At 44.8% G+C, this 18832-nt stretch overlaps 1 protein-coding gene across 1 annotated transcript in view; it reads right to left on the reverse strand.

The window, feature by feature from the left end:
* The window catches only part of GPNMB (glycoprotein nmb), a 33285-nt gene extending 29779 nt beyond the window's left edge, over positions 1-3506 (reverse strand). Inside the window, exon 1 of the mRNA XM_019651982.1 lies at positions 3357-3506. Coding sequence (XP_019507527.1) covers positions 3357-3426 — 70 coding nt within the window. The 5' untranslated portion in view covers positions 3427-3506. The remainder of the gene's footprint in view (positions 1-3356) is intronic.
* Positions 3507-18832: the final 15326 nt, after the last annotated feature.

The following is an 18832-nucleotide window of genomic DNA, read 5'->3' on the forward strand; positions in this document are numbered from 1 at the left end:
ATCCCACACATGAGGGCCAGTGACACTGCCCTCTAGACTAAAGAACAAAAGGACAGCAACTTGTCTGTTCCCCTTCCCCCAATTCTCCAGCACTGTTCCCATCCCCCAATTCCCCAATAAAAATCTTTTTAAAAAACCCCAAAAAACTGCAATGAGATATCATATCACTACACACTTATCAGAATGACTGAAATAGAAAATAGTGACACATCAAATGTAGGTGAGGATGTGAAGAATCTGGATCACTCACACACTGCTGGTGGTAAGGTAAAACGGTACAGACATCTGGAAAACAGCTTGGCAGGTTCTTGTAAAACTAAACATGTAATTACCATGCAGCCAAGCAATTGCACTCTTGAGCGTTTGTCCCAGAGAAACGGAAACTTATGTTCACCCCAAAACCTATACATGAATGTTCCTAGAAGCTTTATTCATAACAGCCCCCACTGGAACAACCCAGGTGTCCTTCAATGGGTGAATGGTTCAACTGTGGTACATCCATACTATGGACTACTGCTCAGTGATAAAAAAGGCCCAACTATTGATACATGCAACAACACTGATAAAGTATGCTGACAAAAAAAAAAGCACCAATTCCCAAAGATTACATGCTGTAATGATTCCATTTATATAATATTCTCAAAGTGACAAAATTATAAAAACGGAGAATGGATTAGCGGATGCCAGTGGCTGGGGAAGGGTTTTGGTGGGAAACAGATGTGGGTTTGGCTATAAAAGGGCATGAGGGATCTTTGTGGTGATGGAACTGAGGAGTATTTTGACTGTATCAATGTCAATATCTTGGTTGTGATATTGTACAATAGTTTTGTAAAATGTTTCCATTGAGGAAAACTGGGTAAAGGGTACAGGGGATCTCTTTGCAGTATTTCTTAAAACGGTATGGGAATCTAAAATGACCTCAAAATCAAAAGTTGACGTAAAGTAAGATAAAACAAACGCGATAGTAAGCAGACTTTAAAAGAGGTTCTGTGTGTGTGGTGGGGACGCATGGGGTCACTCCTGGCACGGCGCTAGCGTTCCCCTCTGCCCTTTGGCCTCCCTGCTCCCTCCGCCAGCAGAGACGTGGCTGCTCTGCTTAACCGCTTTGTCAATACCTTCTCCGTCCTCCTTTCTACCAGGGCTATGATTAGAAAGTGGCAAGGAAACCCTTCTGTTTGAGACCCTGCTATATCCTACCCATCCTTTTTTTTTTTTTTTTTTTTCCTGGCCGGAATCTCTGGTCTAGGGCAAGGTGAAATCAGGAAAGTCTAGATTTTGTTTACATTGCCTAATGAGCTGGGACTCCTCTCAAACTGACAGCAAGGTTTAACCTCAGGCTAATCTGTTTTACTGAGCAAAGAGGTGGAAAGAAGGCTACCATTAGGCTCAGGGGCCTCCCATTGGCCTGTCAGGTCTCCCATCTTCCATCTGCTCCGTCAGCCGACTCGAGGGGAGCCTGTCCAAGGAGGTTCATTGCAGACAATTGCTACCATGTACGTCCCCCAACTCCAAACACCTTTTGTTAGTTGATCTCACAAGAACCCCATTACTTAGTTTTGCAAAGAAGGAAATGAAAGCTCAGTGGAGCTAAGTCACCTGTGACCCTGCCCCACCGCTGGCAGGGAACCCAATTTGTCCAACTGCAAGGACAGCAGTCTGCATGGAAGACGCCTTCCTCCTGTTACCTGCTGTGGGGCCTGGGGCCAGTTACTTGCCCTCTCTGTGGCCTTTTTCCTGGTCTGGGAAATGGGATCATCCCAGCGCCAGTCTCCTCAGTCTGTCCCCAGGTCACGGGAGCCAAACACAGGCCAGCACAGTCCCTGAGACTAGACTCCCTTGTCAGAGACACTAGGACTTTTCTCGGCCCCAGTCGCAGGAGATGGTGCAGTGGGGTCTCCCAGGACCCGCACCTCCCAAGCCTCCCTTCTCAGCTGCTGGGAGGAGAACTGGCCGTGCCTCCACCTCCTCCTAAATGTCCCCCCCCCACCACTGCCTCCACCGCGGGGGTCCAGCGGCCCTTAGCCGCCCCCTTTCACACGCCACCCCCCGCTTAGGCCTCTTCAGCTCTGGGAAACCCGCCCTCCCTGGCCCTCCGGGACTACCAGGGGTTCAGGGGTTCCCAGCTCTTCCTCTTTTAGACCAGCATTCCCACCTCATCCCACTCCACAGGGACAACCTACTTATAGGACACTTCTCTCCCGCAAGGAGGAGTGAAATGACGCTTCCAGAGGCCCCTCCCACCATGCGTCCAAGATCCTTCTCTCAGAGCTGGGCCAGCAGGTGAAAAGCAACACCTGGGCTTTAGTTTCCTCACCTGTTGAATAGGAGAAGGACCATCTGCTCCACAGAGGTGTTGGGGGGATTGCCTGAGTGATGAAGGGAAGCAGCCCCATGGTGGGCAGAGGTGGGTGCTGGTCCCTTCTCAGTGCCTCCCTCCCCCAGTCCCCCCGCCTCCCGCCCAGTTGCCCGGCAGAATCAGGACCCCTGGACTTTTCAACCAGTGAACGTCACCACTCTTTTGGAGTGAGGTGCAGTGGACCTTCTGGGCAATGCGTAATTCACTTCCTTCTGCCACTACACTAACTCTGCCTCGCGGATGGGGGCTACCATCGCCACCCATCCTCTGGACTGGACAAGCGGCCATGCTTGACCCAGGGGCTCAGAATCCTGGCTTTGCATTCTAATCACGAAAGGAGTTTTTTCAACAGGGATGCTTCGACCCCACCTCCAAAGATCCTGATTCCACTGATCTGGGCATCAGCCTTGTCAAAAAAATTCCCCAGTCCCTAGTGTGTAACTAGAATAGAGGCCTGGGGCTCCCGCTCTTCTCTCGGTAACCCCACTATAGCGGCCGCAGGTGCCTGCAGGTCTGGAAAGAAATATCAGCAGGATTTTAGCAACAGCTTCTGGGTTGTGATTATTAGAGAGCCTGTGTCCAGATTTGGGGCCCCATTTTATCTGAGCTCTCTACCTTATTGGATAGAAACCAAAGTTTAGTGGGTAGCATTGCTTTGTTCTCCTGCTGGAGACAGTTCCCCTTACACCCCCACCCTCCCACTATCTGGCAAGACAGTAGGTGGCAATCGCGATGAAGAAAAAAAAAAAAAAAAGCTCCGTAAGAGAGAGGCTGCACAGTTATTACTTTCTGAGAGCCTGGCAAGGAGTAGAGCTGGAGGCATTTTTCTGTGGTTCCAACGTTCTCAACAGTTTCTAGAAGAAAAAACCAAGTGAGCATAAAAGCTTCCTGAGGAGCTCCAAGAAGTCCAGCGTCTGGCTCAGAAAATAATACTTCAGACAACACACAACTTCAGCCCATAGCCAGGAAATGGGTTAAACAGAGAAACTGAGTTACTTACGTTTGGCAGCATCGAGTGGCAATCTTGCAGCCAGAAGCAGAAATCCCAGGAAATAGCAGAGATATCCCATGCTGAATTCTCACAGACCCAGCAATCAAGCTTTAACGTTTAGCTCCTCTGGCTCCATCCACTAAGAACAACGATGCTCTTCTAGCCTCTACTGCGCCCCACTCCTTATTTTAATTAAATATGGGCCTCGGGGCTGATCATGTGATGGTATTAGGCAGCATTGCCTGATCTGGTCTCTTGAGTTCAACCTCTTAAAACTCATGTGCTTCTGACTCACTGGCTCTTAGCATCTGTTTATTCGGATTTCAGATGCACATTGTTTCGATGTTATGATTCCACATTTCTAGTTAAAGAAATTTCTAGTGAACTTCCTTTCTATTGGACTCTATTTTAATATCCACCACCAAGTACAATTTCAATTTCCACCCTTATTGATTATCAACTGGCTGCCATTCCTTTACTGATTCACTCACCTAGCTCATGTTGAAGTGTCAGTTGTGCTTGTTTTGCTGTGATTTTTAGATGACCAGCTCCTCCAAGGGCTAGCTCATGCTGGTACATACCCTTCCCCCAAGAGGAGACAAAAATGGGGGAGGTATCTCTTCAATAGCTTGAAATTGCAGATTACATATATGCATAATAACATAAATTGTGCCAGAAAGTGCTTTGAAACGGCTGCACGGGCCTCCGATCGTTGAGAAATGTACCCAAAAGCACATTTAGGATATCTGTGCAACTTCATGTAACTTTTGGAACAACCTGCTTAATTTTTGGTAACTCCTCTCAGAGCATTTATGTGTGGTATCGCTCAGGGCCAATTGCAGAAAACATACAGCACATTTACTTCGTGTTACAGAAAGCAAGCCTTAAATGTCAGAACAAGCTTGCCTGGAACACGAATTTTATACAATCAACTCATTTCTAGTTATAGAACGTACAGAAAATGTGGCAACATGATGATATTTACTGCATGTCATCTTTCTCTAAGTCACATCTCCATGACCATTTTCAGTAGATATGGAAGTCCTGGTTGGGGGTGAGGGTACAATTTGGGGTACTGATTTCTATTTCAGCTGTGCAAACAAGGAATAGAAATAGTCTGTGAGACTGACATCCATGGGGTGGGAGTGGCCAACTCCCGACCCTCAGGCCACAGACAGCTCTTTCGAGCTGTTTTTCCAGACTTTGAAGCAAATATGAAGGGAAAAACAGCAAAGGGAACATGCTCACGACTGAAACAACAGCTTCCAAATACAAATGAATAAACAAATGGTGGAAGTGTTTATTAGTTTTATGTGATGTGAATAATCTATAGAATTCTGTTTGCTTTTTACAACAAACGTGTAGCTTTCAGAATTTAAAAAAAGCTTCTGTTTAGGAAACACTGATTTTTTAAAAAGAATTATTACTCTTTGTTATTGATAATTCTGGCTGTATTTTTGGCTAGATTAGCTACCTCCATCTCGAAATAAATCGCAAGCGTCACACCTTTCTGTAACAAAGCCTTAATTAATAGGGAGAGAGACACAGTGATCAAACCTTCTCTTATGTCTTCTCTTCCTCCCTGTCCCATCAAGGGCAGAAGACTAGGGCAACATGTAAAAAGGTAGGCAGCTGGAGGAGGTGAAGAGGAAACCAAAAGCTCTTAGTTTCAAAGCACTGCCAGTTGGATCCTCGGTGCCTTGATAATCAACAGCTGACAATGTACAAAGTAGTTTACTTCGTAGAACCACATACAGGACTGTGTTGGATAAGGAATGTCCTGAAGATTGGCGTTTTTGTTGTTGTTGTTTTAATAAAATTGTGCTATAAATTAAGTTTGAAATGGTTCATTGAAAGAAGGGAACTATCTTAATTACTTGGTATTAATTATCGATGTGATTATTCCATTTGGAAACAATGTTGAGAAAAGAAATAGTCAGCTTTTGAGAATGCACCAAATTGCCTGTAATTGTCCTGGTTTCTGACATCCTTCCTGGCGGCCATGGTCCCGACCTGAGCAGCAGCCCCTGTTGTGACTGCAGCAGCCACCCAAAAGGGGACACGTGGCATGGCCGGTGACCACCACACCCAGGAATCATGGCAGGCAGTGGGGGAGAGTTAATGCCTTTAGTTTTATGAATTTTTCAGTTCAAACTGGTGTTTTTAAGAAAGACAATAAAAATTCAGGTTCTTTTCTCCCCAACTGTTGCAAACAGCTATTGTATTAGTTCCCGGTTGCCACTATAACAAATGACAGAAACTTAGAAGCTTAAAACAACACAAATCTGTTATGTTCCGGAAGTCAGAATCCTGAAATGGGTCTCACTGGGCCAACATCGAAGCGTCAGCAGGGAAGCTGTCATGAAGACTCTGTTTCCTAGCCTTTTCCAGCTTCTAGAGGCCTCCCCGTATTTCCTGGCCTGTGGCCCCCTTCCATCCACAAAGCCAGCCGTGGCCTGTGGAGTTCTTCTCACATCACATCCCTCTGACACGAAGTCTCCTTCCTCCCTCTCTCACTTGTAAGAACCCTTGTGACATGGGGCTCCCCTGGATAACCCCGATTCAATTCCTCGTCTTAAAGTCAATTCATTAGCAGCCTCAATTCCATCTGCAACCCTAATTCCACAGAACATAGCCACAGCTTCCGGGGATTAGGATGTGGACATCTTTGGGGGGCGGGGGTGGTCATGAGTCTGCCCATCACAGTTATACAACAGGGGACTTAGCACAAAATTCTATTTATGAAGAAGAATATGTGATAAGAACAGGGATGGGAAGTAACTCTCAAAGCTTCCAAGGCTTGTTGAAACAAAGCCTTTGCGATTTGGCAGAGCAGAAAGGCAAGAACGAACTAAAGATAAAGGAATCAGTTCAAAGAGAGAGAAAGCCCATGTGACTGCCTTGTCCTAATGTGGATTTTTTAACGTGTTATAATGAGAGTCACGGTTTTCAGATTTAAGCATTAACAAGTGATTCAGAGACTTCTGTTTTGTGTCTAGCGCTTCAGTCTCTCTCTCCTGTCTGGGTGCTCTCCACATGAATCAGTAATTAAACGCCCTCACTTTCGGGTTTACTCAGTTTTGAAATTACCCTTCCACTAAAATATTTTCTCCTAGCTTTTCAGGGAAAGAGGAGAAAATGAATCACAAAGGTCAGTGCATCCTTCTCTGGTCACCTCTGCAATCACAAAGCATCCATGGCTGTTGTATTTTTAGCCTGATGCACAGAAGAGGCGTGGGGAGAGTGCATTCCAGGTAGGAAGGGATAATACGAACAGGAGAAAGAACATCAAAACAAACAAACAAACAAAGGAATGAAGCACTGTTACATGATACAATGTGGGTGAACCTCAAAAACATTCTGCCTGAAAGAAAATCAGGCACAAAACATCACATATTGTATGATTCCATTATACGAAATATCCAGAATAGGCAAATCCATAGAAAGAAAACAGATTGGTGATTTCCAGGTGCTACAGGGAGGAGGAGAGAATGAGGCGTGACTGCTGACTGGGTGTGGGGTTTGATTTTGGCATGATGAAAATGTTTGGGATCCGGATAGAGGTGGTGGCTGTACAACATGTCAGTGTACTAAATGCCACTGAATTGTTCACTTTAAAATGGTCAGTGTTATGTGAATTTCAGCCGGATTAAAAAAAGAGTGAACATTAATGATTAACTCCACAATACCCTTTGTCAGATGTGCAGGGCATGATGCTAGAGACCGAGGATAAAAACAAAGATGAGGCAGCTGGCTTTATGGGGCCGAGAGTCCACCGGAGGCAGTGGCCAGACGAAGAAGCACATATGAGGGCTGACAGAAATGTGTCAGGGTGCACAGCAACAGCATGAAGGAAGGGGCTGCTCCCTGGATAGCACTGTTCCCTACAAACATAATATAATGTGAGCCACACACGTAATTTAAAATTTCCTGGTAGCCCCATTTAAAAAAAAAGTACAGAGAAAGAGTTGAAAATTATTCTGACACTATGCATTAAGATATCATCAATAAAACAGCTTTTCAGCATGTAACCAGGGCTGTGCACTGAACTGGTCGAGGCAGATACCTGTGTGAAACGAACTCTTTTATTTGCTGTGTGTAGGTTTGTAATTTCTCATCATGGTCCCTATTTCCTCCAAGTTTCAAACTCTGTGTGTGTGTGTGTGTGTGTGTGTGTGTGTGTGTGTTGCAAGGGGGAGCTGTGTGGATTGACTTATTTATGTTCATGCCTGGGTCTTAAAGGCAGGTGGGGCTGTCAGAGAGGACAAGGAAAGAGTGTGGGGACAGATCCCCCCGAAGTCACAGACTGAAAAACTGTTGGGAAACACTGATACAGAGCAAGTCAAGCAGCCACATTTTAAAGACGTATATAAAACCCACCATATCATAACTCTCACTTTACAGAGTTTACAAGTTGTATTACTTGTTGGTCTTTGTTCGGCTGTGCCCTTCCGTTGCTCATCTGCTGACTCGAGGGCTCATAAACAGAACGTGTAACAGGTTCTGTGAGGCTGAGAATCAAAGGAGCCACCTGTCCCGGCACGCTCACGGAGCACAGGGCTCTGACTCATGACAGCCAGGACCCCATGCCAGGCGCTGCTTTCATGTCTCCTTGGAACCTGTGTGTTCACATCCCGATCTTTCTTTTCTACGTGCAATTGTGCACTTTGGTTGTAAACCATTGCTGTCATTCTGTATGGTGCCAGTTTAACCGTTGCAGAAGATCACCCTGGTGAACCTGATGAGCCGGCCATTAAGAATATAAGAGTTTTGATTGCAAGAGGACTGCCTCACGCGTGCAATTCTGTCCAGCAGCAGAAGGGCCCTAACTGTGAAACTGCATTTTATACTAGAAAAGGCCAAGCAGGACTTATAAGAGCTACTAAGCTAACTGTGGTGCTTCTATGGTTTGGAAACCATGAGGAACTATTTGGAAAAGTGATTGTCTTTTAAAATGAGTTATCAGTCTTAGGGATGGTTGGAATTAAGTTATTACTTTGTTCCACTCATTAAAAAAAACAGTCCAAATTTCTGGGTTGCCTTTCCAAGGTGAACCTTACCATTAGTGAGACTTGGGGCAGACACTATTCGCCTACCCCAAAGCCATGCCCTTATTCCTGATTTTCTGATGCTATTTGAGTTTTGGGTGCAGATCTCTAGTTCTCAAGGGAGAGGGAGGTGGGTCCAGCCCGTGGTCTAAGTGAGCATGTGATTCACTCCTAGCTAATGCTACGAGGGGAAGTCTGCTGGGGGACCTTGGGGTATATTTTCCTCTCCTGTAAGAGGACTGTATAGTAGGTCAAGTTCTTCGCGTGTTTCTGCCAGTTTTCTGCCTTTGAATGGGGTCACTTGTTGAGGAAACTATGGAGGAACTGCAGCTACTATCTTGCAACCCTGAGGGGGCAGGGGAAGAGAGCTCGCTCCAGGGCTCTGAGCAGACCGACATGAGCTGTTGAATCAATGCCAGTCCTATCTCTGGTTTCTTGGTATGGGGGAATTAAAAACCTTATCAATAGGGTATTCTGTTACTTGAAGCCAAAAATAGTCCTAAGGGTTATAATTAGCACTGATTACCTCCAAGGCCCAGAGCAGAAGCAATCAAGCAAACAAAAGATATACTGAGTATGATCCCCATCCTCAAGGGGCATTCATCTGGTTCAGTGGTTAGCAAACTTTTTTCAGTAAAGGGCCAGAGAGTAAATACTTTAGGCTCTGTGAGCCATATGGTCTTTGTCACAACCGCTCGGCTCTGCAGTTGGGAGAAAGCAGCCGTGGACAATGTGTAAGGGACTGAGTGTGGCTGTGTCCCAATAAAACTTTATTTATGGACACTGAAATTTGTATCTCGTATACTATTGTTCAAGTGTCACAAAATATTCTTTTTCTTTTCCCTCAACCATTTAAAGATGTAAAAACCTTTTTTAGCAGACTATGAGGTAGGCTGGATTTTGTTCATAGATGACTGACCCCTGTGCTAGGCAAAGGAGGAACCTAGAAAAAAAAATACTATTGTTTTGATTTACAGGCAGGGAAAACAGAAAGGAGGGAAAAGACATTTTCTTCCACTTTTGTCCTTAAAAGAAAACCTCTCGGCAGTTGAGAATGGCTGACCAAGAGGTGAGAGAGGACTGGAAAACCAACGGAAGAAATGTTCAAGGACTTTTATGCTGTTGAGGTTTGGTTTGAGAAGTTCTGTCCTCCCCCAAGGACACTGAGATATTTATTCACCCACACTTTCATCTATTAATCCCATTGTTTCAGCTTCCAGATTTTGGCCTTAAATGGATCTAGAGTTCGCTTTGTATGTGTTATGTGGGGGAATTCGGTGTTATTTTTTTCCACCTAGTAACATGATTTCCCAGTACTATCTTTCGAGAACCCTTCTTTTTCCTGGTTTGTTGTAGAGGACAGATGAGGGGCAAACTGGTGTGTGTCACCTGGGGAAGGGGAGGGCCAAATGTAAGGATGTGGCTACCGTAGGGAGAAGGGAAGCCTGGAAGTCCTCATAGCAACATGAATCTTAAGACTGTAGGGAGAACGTTACATGTAACACTTACGTAACTTAAAGACACGTGCATTTACCACCACAACACCCCTTTACACAAACACGAGGAAGCAGAGAGTCACCTTAAACACAGAATAGTGGGATGGGGGAAAAGGGAGTGAGGAAAGTAAGAGAATAAATAGAATATAAAGCAAAGGAACAGACTTATGTGGAGACTAATGACGAGAATGTGCTTCAAACAGGAATAAAATTAACTCTCTTCATCTAGGTTAATAGTTAAAAAAAAAAGTTTATGAGCATCTTGCAAAACCAGGTCTGTTTCATGTTGTGACCTGGGTTTCCTGATCATTCTTGCCTTCCAAGTGAAAGCTTGCTTGGTAATTACCACGCCGCAGCAAGGACATTTCCTCCGAGGGGGCGTGGAAGCCCACTGGATGAGTGAAAAACATGCCAGAAGATTTGTCAGGCGTGGGCAGGTGTTAGGGAGTCAGAGAGTAAGAAAGGATGGGAGCAGTGTTGCAGGGAGGCCGCTCGGGCAGGATGACAGTGGCAATGACAATGATGGCTACTTTTCATATGCTGGACAATAATCTAAGTGTCTACATCCTCACAACGACCCACGGTGGGGCAGGGGGAGGTTCTCTAATTGTTTTGATTTTTCAGATGAGGAGACTAGGGCACAGAGAGGTGAAGTAATTTGCCCAACATCGTACAGCTAATAAGTGCTGGAACGAGGATTTGAACCCCTGCAGCCTGGTCCCAGAATCTGCCACTGAATCATCTACTGTGCTGAGGGTTTCGCTAGGTGTTGGCAGCATCTGGCGGTTATATCACCTGTACCACTTAACTTACATTCCTGGTATTAATGGTTCAATTATAAAAGGTTTAACTTTTTGAAAACATGGGAACATTCAATGTTACAGGGGTCAATGTACAGATTTTGTTTTGTTTTGTTTTTGCCTTAAAATCTTTTTTTTTTTTTCAGGAATATTTGTTCTGTGGTTTTATTGCTCGATAATATATCACTGACAATTTTTCAGTAAAAAGTACTGAGGGCCATGTTCTTTGCTGGTTGCATGAAATATACTGTGACGTGTGCTTCCTGGGCCTGGACACTGAGATTGATTACAAAGGTAAGAAAGGGCCATTTTGATGGAGGTACAATTATGACAAGTTAATAGGTTAATGGGACCTTTGAATCTCTAATTATCTTATTTGTAACTTGATCAATGGAAAAGATTTTGGCATGTCTTCATTAGCCTGGAAAAATAAGTGGTTGCATTTTACACTACCAAACAGATAAAAAAGTACTGTCAGTGAGCAGAATAAAATGAGGAGGAAACAAAACGATTTTAGAATAAGGTCAGTGAGCTAGATAAAAAGGAAAGCTAAAGATGTTTGTATTCAGGGCTCTCCAGCGTTAAATTGATCTTTCAGGCCAATGTTTTTGGAGTGTGTTCAAACCAAGAAGAAAGAGCAACATTCTTCATTAGCTGGAGATAACAAGAGGCATTTTCAGTGGGATTTAATGCTGGGTAGAGACTGCAGCAAGCATGGAAACCCCTGAGTCTGAACTCATTGAACTGATTTGTGCTGTTTACTGATGTTCAAAACTGAAAAGACCCCATTGATTCACGTTCTCTGCCCCTGAATCCTTTCATCAAGTGTGCAAGGAATTGGCATGACATTCAAGGCCAAAAAAAGAGTGACACCATGAAAAAGAGACACGTAAAGGAAGTGGGCTTTTCTGGCAGGGGCATCCCAGAGCCTGTGAAAGGGAACACTGAATGCCTGTGGGGCCAGGCCAGGGGCCACAGCTGTCAGATGAGGCCTGAGCGCAACACATGGCTTCTGTCAAAGGAATTGGGTTTCTGAAAAAGCATGAAGGCCCCGGGCTGGGCCAAGGTGGCCGAGGAGAGCTCAGAATGGTGAAAAAGACAGCTGGGCTGGCACCGGAGCGTGCACCAGGCCCCCTGAAAGGCAGCCCTGCTGAGAATAAGGGTCATTGTTCAATGACACCTCAGCCCCCAGGGGCTGGGCCAGATCTGCTGAGAGGAGGTGGCTGTCCCCCCTGAGTCAGCTCCCACTGGACTCCATGACACACAGAGCTGGAGTCTGAAGTCTTAATCCAACCTCTGAGAGGAGAGGATTATGAAAATATGCTTTAATAGGTACATCCTTCAGAAAGACAGCAGGCAAGAAGGGGGCGCTCTCGTGAGACAAATGAAAGGGACAATCAGGAAGCAACGTAATGGAGGAGGAAGAGAAAGAGGCTTTAAGACTGAATTCCCCCTCTATATACACGTATCTCTCTATATATAACTATTCACATTTTATTATTAAAAAATGTCAGACGTACATAAAAACAAAATAGTACAATGATTCCCTGTATATCCATCACCTGGATCTAATAATTACTAACATTTTACCATATTTTCTTTATATAGTTTTCATCTATTTATCTATTTTTTTACCATTATTTTAAAACAAATCCCAGACACTTCCTGAATACTTTAGTATGCATCGCTATAAAAACAAAGACATTTTTGGTAATGCCAAATTGCAACAGTTGTAAGTTAATAATTCCTTAATATCACTTTATACTTAGCCCATTGTATTAATTGTCTGTTGCTGTGTAACAAATTACAGCAAATTTAGTGGCTTAAAACAGCACAAATTCATTATCTCCTGATTTCTCTGGGTCAGGAGTTCACATTCAGCTTACCTGGGTCCTCTGCTCGGCGTCACACAGGCTGTGATTAAGCTGTCAGCTGGACTGTGTTCCATTCTAGACCCCAGGGTCGTTTTCTAAGCTCCTACAGCTGGTAGAATTCAGTCCCGGTGGCTATAGGACTGAGCTTCCCATGCACTTGCCAGCCAGCGGCTGCCCTTTGAGGCACAGCTCCTGAAAGGACCGTCCATCTTCACAATGGCCACAACCTCGTCTCCCACTGTCTTTAGAAACTATGTCTATCAGGCTCTATCCCACCCTTCCATTGGAACAGCTCTTGTTAAGGCCGCCACGACCTCCACACTGTCAAATCTGATGGTCCTCTGATTTTACTTCACCCAACACCACCATCAGACACAGCTGATGGCCCTCCTTCTTGAAACGCTATCTTTTCTTGGATTCCAGGACCCCCCACTCTCCTGCTCCCTCCTCCTCAGTCTCTGTGCTGATTCCTTCTAATCTCCTTGATCAAAGCTCCAATCATCTACCTACACTTATTCCTTATGTAAACTCATCCAGCCTCGCAGCTTTCAAGGCCTGTGATATGCTGCTGACTTCCAAATGATCTCCAGCCTGGTGTTTCCTCCTCAACTTCAGATGCATAAATAATAATAGTAATAATAAGACTAGCAACAAAAACACTAAAATAAGCACAGTGTTTGTGCACATGTATTTGCTACATTATGTATTAAAATAATCATTATAGCAAACACATTACAGTGCTTAATTTTGTGACAGGTACTGTTTTAAACACTTTACAAACAACTCATTTAGCCCTCATAACAACCCTACTCAGGCAGATACTATTAGCATTCCCATTTTACAGATGATGATAACTGAGGCTCAGAGAGGTGCAGTAACTTGCCCAATGTCACACAGCTAATAAATGATGTATATGTATGATATAAACCCAAGCAGACTGGTCCCAGAATCTGTGCTTTGCCACTACGTTAAACTGCGTTTTATTTCCCTGCCTACTATACATGTCTATTAGTATATCTAAAAGATAACTCAAAGTTACCATGTTCGAAATGAACTCCTGATTTTCTCCCCCAAACCGACGCCTTCCACAGTGTGATGGATATTGTGGATTGGCTCGCTCAGCATCTATTGCTCAGCATGTACCCTAAGCTCTTTGGAAAGTGCCTTCCGAAATATTGCAGGGGCTGGAAAGCTAAAAGCTACATTTCCCAGACTTTTCCTGAAACTAGGGTTCCAGATGTTATTTAGGTTTCGACAGTCAGATGCAAGACTTGAATTTGGAACTGATTTAATGGGAGGAAAGGCAGGACAGAGGCCTATGTCTGCCAGTGGGGATGCCAGCAGGGGTGGTCCAGCTCTGGGGCTGGCAGACGCAGGGTGGCTTTCCCGCTCAGCAGAGGCCCCTTGCTGCCTGGCAAGCTTGGGGGTGAGCCTGAGAGCTGCTCCTAGAAACTCTATCTAGAGCCTATATTGTTGGCCCTTGTAATGATTCTGTCATCTTCTGCCCTGAAATGTCCTTTCTGCTTAAACTAGCAAGAAAGGATTCTCTTCCCCGCATCTGAGCCTTGGCTGATGCGGCAATTCCATTCTGACCTGAGTGGCAATTCCATTCTTCATGGGTCTGTCTGTATGTAAAACTTATTGGACTGTACTCTTCAAATATGTGCAATGTGTTATTTCTTATGCCTCCATACAGCTTGTAAAATATGGTCCATTTTGAGTTAATTTTTATATATGGTGTGAGGTATGGCTCGCAGGTCATCTTCCCCGTGTGAATATTCAATTGTTGCAGCATCATTCATTGCAAAGACTATTCTTTCTCCACGGAAATGCCTTCAGGTATTTGCCAAAAATCAGTTATCCATATATTTCTAGACTGTTTCTAGACTCTTCTGTTCCACTGATCTGTTCGTCTGTCTTTTTGCCAATACCACACTGTCTTGATTACTGAACCTTTATAATACGTCTTGAAATCAGATGGTGCCAGTCTTCCAACTTTGTTCTTCTATTCCAGATGAATAGAGTCTTATTTTATTCAATGGATTAAGATCTATTACTATAATTATTCATTTTAGCACTCAAACTGTTCCATCTTTGGCTGGTGGAAGCCCCTTCAAATGAGCTCCTTCATTCTTTTTAAATGTCCCCATAATTAATTCATATATAATAATTTATATAATTTATTACTTTTTGACATTCCAGTCTCCTCCAGTGTCTTCCCAGCCCAAGAGTCAGATATTTCCCCCAAAAGAACCTTGATTCTTCTTAATAAAGTGTGGTGTTTAGAAATGGAGACCTTGGTGCTAGGTGTCAGGTCACGGTGCCCATTTTTGGCATGTGGGGTTGGGCTGAGCCACCTTGGCCATGAGCCAATAAGCACCTTGCACTGTGCCCTTGATTTAGCTGTGCCCTGAGCAGGGCTCTCCCTAGCTGCACCCTCTTTCTCTGGGACAACAATAGAGGTCAAAGGGCGTCCTGGGCATCTTCTCAAATATCAAGAAAAGGGGAGTGCTACCAGCGGGATGGTTCCTGAGCTCTGTGAGTGTGAAATAACATGCCCCAGTGCCATGGCCACTGCCTCGTCTCTTCTGGGTCCTGTTCTTTTAAATCCCTTGGGGAGGAGCCCTTGGGGGTGCTTAGGAGTAATCCTTAGATGCTTCCATTTCTGCTGATGGATCTAAGCAGGGGAGTTGGAAACTAAAAAGCTTTTTTGCCCCAACACCCCTAAGCCTCCATGCAATTTCTGATCTTGCAGTCCCCACGGCCTCTTTTGGGAACTCTATATTTATCCAGATATGGGGAGCTTTCTGCGCCCAGATCTGCTGATCCTGCTCACCTGTCCTCCCAGCCTGAGTGGTCAGAGTGAAGGCCCCCCTTTCGTCCACTGCTAGAACGCCTTGGCCACAGATGCAGCCACCACAGACCAAGGAGTGCTTGTGTGCAGAGCCAAATGACGGAGAGACCTGCACCCAGTTGCCAGAACTGCTGAGGCTGTGGCCTCTCTGCTGTGGGAATATTGGGGAGATAATGCCTCATGGGTATTTTGGCCAGTGAGAGAGAAGCAAAGGGAAACAGACTACAGATAAATACTTTGCTTCTCCTTCCTGAGAAAAGACTGTTTCAAATGCAGTACCTTTACGTGACCTCTCTTGAGATGTCCTGTGATAATGATCAACCTTCTGTGTTAGTTACAAGGCAGTGGCCAGTGTGATGGAACACATCTGCTGATACTCTGTTCTTCCCTGTGTCACCTCTCCTTGCCTGTCACTCTTGCTTTCCTTGGATAGTACACCCCAAGAAGGCATGCATGTGTAATTTCCTATCTTGGGCCATTTTCCAGGGCTAGGATACAACCCTGTCAGGTCTTGTAGTAGAATGTTCACAGATGTACTAAAAATAATCCCAGCCACTGTCCAGGTCATCACATTTCCTCCTTGGACCCAAAGGGACACCTTTAGCTACAGTCCCAATAGACTCTTAGAGAAAGGCCCCGGGTGAAAAGGCTGAAAGCACCAACTCTGTCACCACACTGCATATTCTTGGCTCCATTTCATCCCCCCCACACCCCCACCCCACCCCCGTTTCCTCATCTACTTGTTTAAACTTTTCTCTCCTGGCATGTATTTTTGTAAGTCATCTCATCCTTTCTAGAAAAAAGTTATTCCTCAGTAAATAAATGACCACTGTTAAATCAAATCCTACAAGATCAAGTGCCCTCATCGGGCCCTGCTGACTTAAGCAGTTTTATTCACTAGGACGCTCTGGCACAGCAGTGACGGGGCAGTGCCACGGAGTCATGGGATTTATTCTGCGAGGGCCCGAGCCCAGTGGGAAAATGCCTCCAGGCCAGCAAGCCCCATGACACCAAGTCAGCTGCCCGGGGGCTCCTGGGGAGGAGATTGCTACCACCTTCTTCCTCTTTCTCAAAAGCAAAACAAATCCAAATCGACTCACTGTTCACTGAACAGATAAATGCCCAACAGCCTTCCCTGATACCCAAATGCAGTGTAACTAGTCCGCCGGCTATGCAGGAAACAGGGAGCCCAGAACCCCAGTCACTTGCTTAGCCTATGGTGGGTCACTTGAAATATTGCAGGCAGGAGAATGGATGAGGGTCAGGCCTCACAGTATTGACCTCCGATGAAGCACCAGGACGTTTTAACCAGCATGAGAGAGAGAGCAGGGTCTTCTCAACTTGTCATTCTTGTACCATCTTTGTGGTTTTCGTCATCTGTGTACTTTTGACTATAGTTTTTAATACTTACCTTGAATTTACTAGTGATACTTTAATCTCATCCTAAGCAATAGTACCCATGAACTTGGGAGTTTTATTTGCTAGCTATGTTTTCTTTTTCTTTTTTTAATCTATAGAAAACTCACTATAGTAATCTATCTATAGAAAAGTAACCTGTTGTAAAATAAATATTGGAAGCCTATGGAAATTTAAAACATGTGTTCACATACCTCCTAACGTCATCTCACGTACTCCTAGGGGTAGATGTGCCACACGTGGGGACACACCAAAGGAGAACCTCGATCCCAGGTCTCACAGGGCTGCCCAGAAAAGTGTTGGCTATAATGGGACTTGGGAGATCAGGGAACCTGTCCTTTAAGAGTCGGATGTACATACATACATTATTATAGACTGAGACAATGAACACTATAAATGTAATTGACCCCCAAAATTAATCAAATCAGCAAACACTGATATATTGATTCTACCTACTTAATTTGGCAATGGAAGTAGGCCAGCTGGTGTTTCTTCTGTCTCCAACATTACTTAGTAGAGATTTTGTTTCACGTTGAATAACTTTCCTTTTGTGCTCCTCTCTTCTATCTAAATCTCGTGATTAAATGGGGGTTAGGCAATCATGCTGCAACCAAGTGCTACTGTCACAGGATAAAGAACACCTAAATGAGGGCTGGCCGAGTGGCTCAGTTGGTTAAGAGCTCACTCAAGAGTTTGAGCTCTGAGCAATAGCGGTTTGATGCCCGGCCTGAGCTGAGCTGCCGCTGAGCTGCCAATAGGTAGCAGGATGGCTCAGCTTAGAAAAAAAGAACACCTAAACGTACATAGATCTATTGGGTTGTCAGAAAAGTCATGACACGTTTTTGCAACAAAAAACATAGAAAACATATGTCATGACTTTTCCGACAACCCAATAGAAAAAAATAGGTTTTGGTAAACCACAGTAATCACAAGGTAGCGACTATAATTTGCACACCATGCCTGTTTCTGTTTTGAGGCTTCTTCTGGTAAAATCAAGTCTTTAAAGACGTTTGTTTACTAATGCCAGTCGTGCAGAGTTTGTGAAGCCCTTCAGAAACAATGCTGACCATTGTACGTTCTTTCTGTATTTGATGAGCAGTACTTGTTCATTCAGTTTACCAAGCGCCAGTAGAAGAAAGTTTTGCTTATAAAATATCAGCAAATGTTGTGGCCTCTGGGAAGACTGTATCTCATAGTGGGCTGGGGCTTTCACTGGGAAGCCCTGTGGAGTTGATGGAGGGAGGTGGGAGATGGGGATCTCATCGGAAAGGAGCTGGAGAGAGGGTATTTTCAGTCTGTTTTCACTCCACGCTGGGCATGAGGGGAGGAGGAGGAGGAGGAGGAGGACCTTTGTTGTAAGGGCTAAAAAATGGGGTTGGCAGGGTTTAGGGATGGCATCCCTAAGCATGTGAAGGCAAAAGAGGAAAAAAAATTCTAAAAGTAAGTTTCCTGCAAGGTCAAGGAAGAGAAAGCTTACTTTTAGCAATAAAACAAGGATGGGAAGTGTAATAGGGCATTAACTAGAGACCTGGACAGTGTTAGAGTTAAGTTCTAGAACTTCAAAACCAAGACTAGCCAAGAGAGGTTTGTAAAGTGATTATTTTTTAAAAATCAGGCATCAGAAGCATAAAGGACACACGGCATGAGAGAGGCTGCGTTCAGTTAGCCGGAAGTGCTCGCTCATGACTTCGGGGTGAGGAGTTGGCAGGATAAGGGCATCGTGGGACAGGCAAGGCCGTTCACCACAAAGCCAGGGGACGAACACAAAGGATGAGAAGCCAGGCATTGGTCTGAGGGTGATGTTACTTCTTTGGGGTTGGGGGTTGGAGGGTTGTGGTAGCAGCTCTTTCAGTGGCTTGAGTTGTAGCAGCCCTTAGACAATGGCCAAAGAGGGGAAATTGGAGACTTCAAGGTTTTTACCATGTCTTCTGAACTGTTATGGCGGAAGCAGAGGCTACGAGGCAGAACTGATTAGGAGATAGGTGCCCGCTTCCCAA

The sequence above is a fragment of the Hipposideros armiger genome, unplaced genomic scaffold (genome assembly GCF_001890085.2).
Source record: "Hipposideros armiger isolate ML-2016 unplaced genomic scaffold, ASM189008v1 scaffold_171, whole genome shotgun sequence".
Lineage (NCBI taxonomy): Eukaryota > Metazoa > Chordata > Mammalia > Chiroptera > Hipposideridae > Hipposideros > Hipposideros armiger.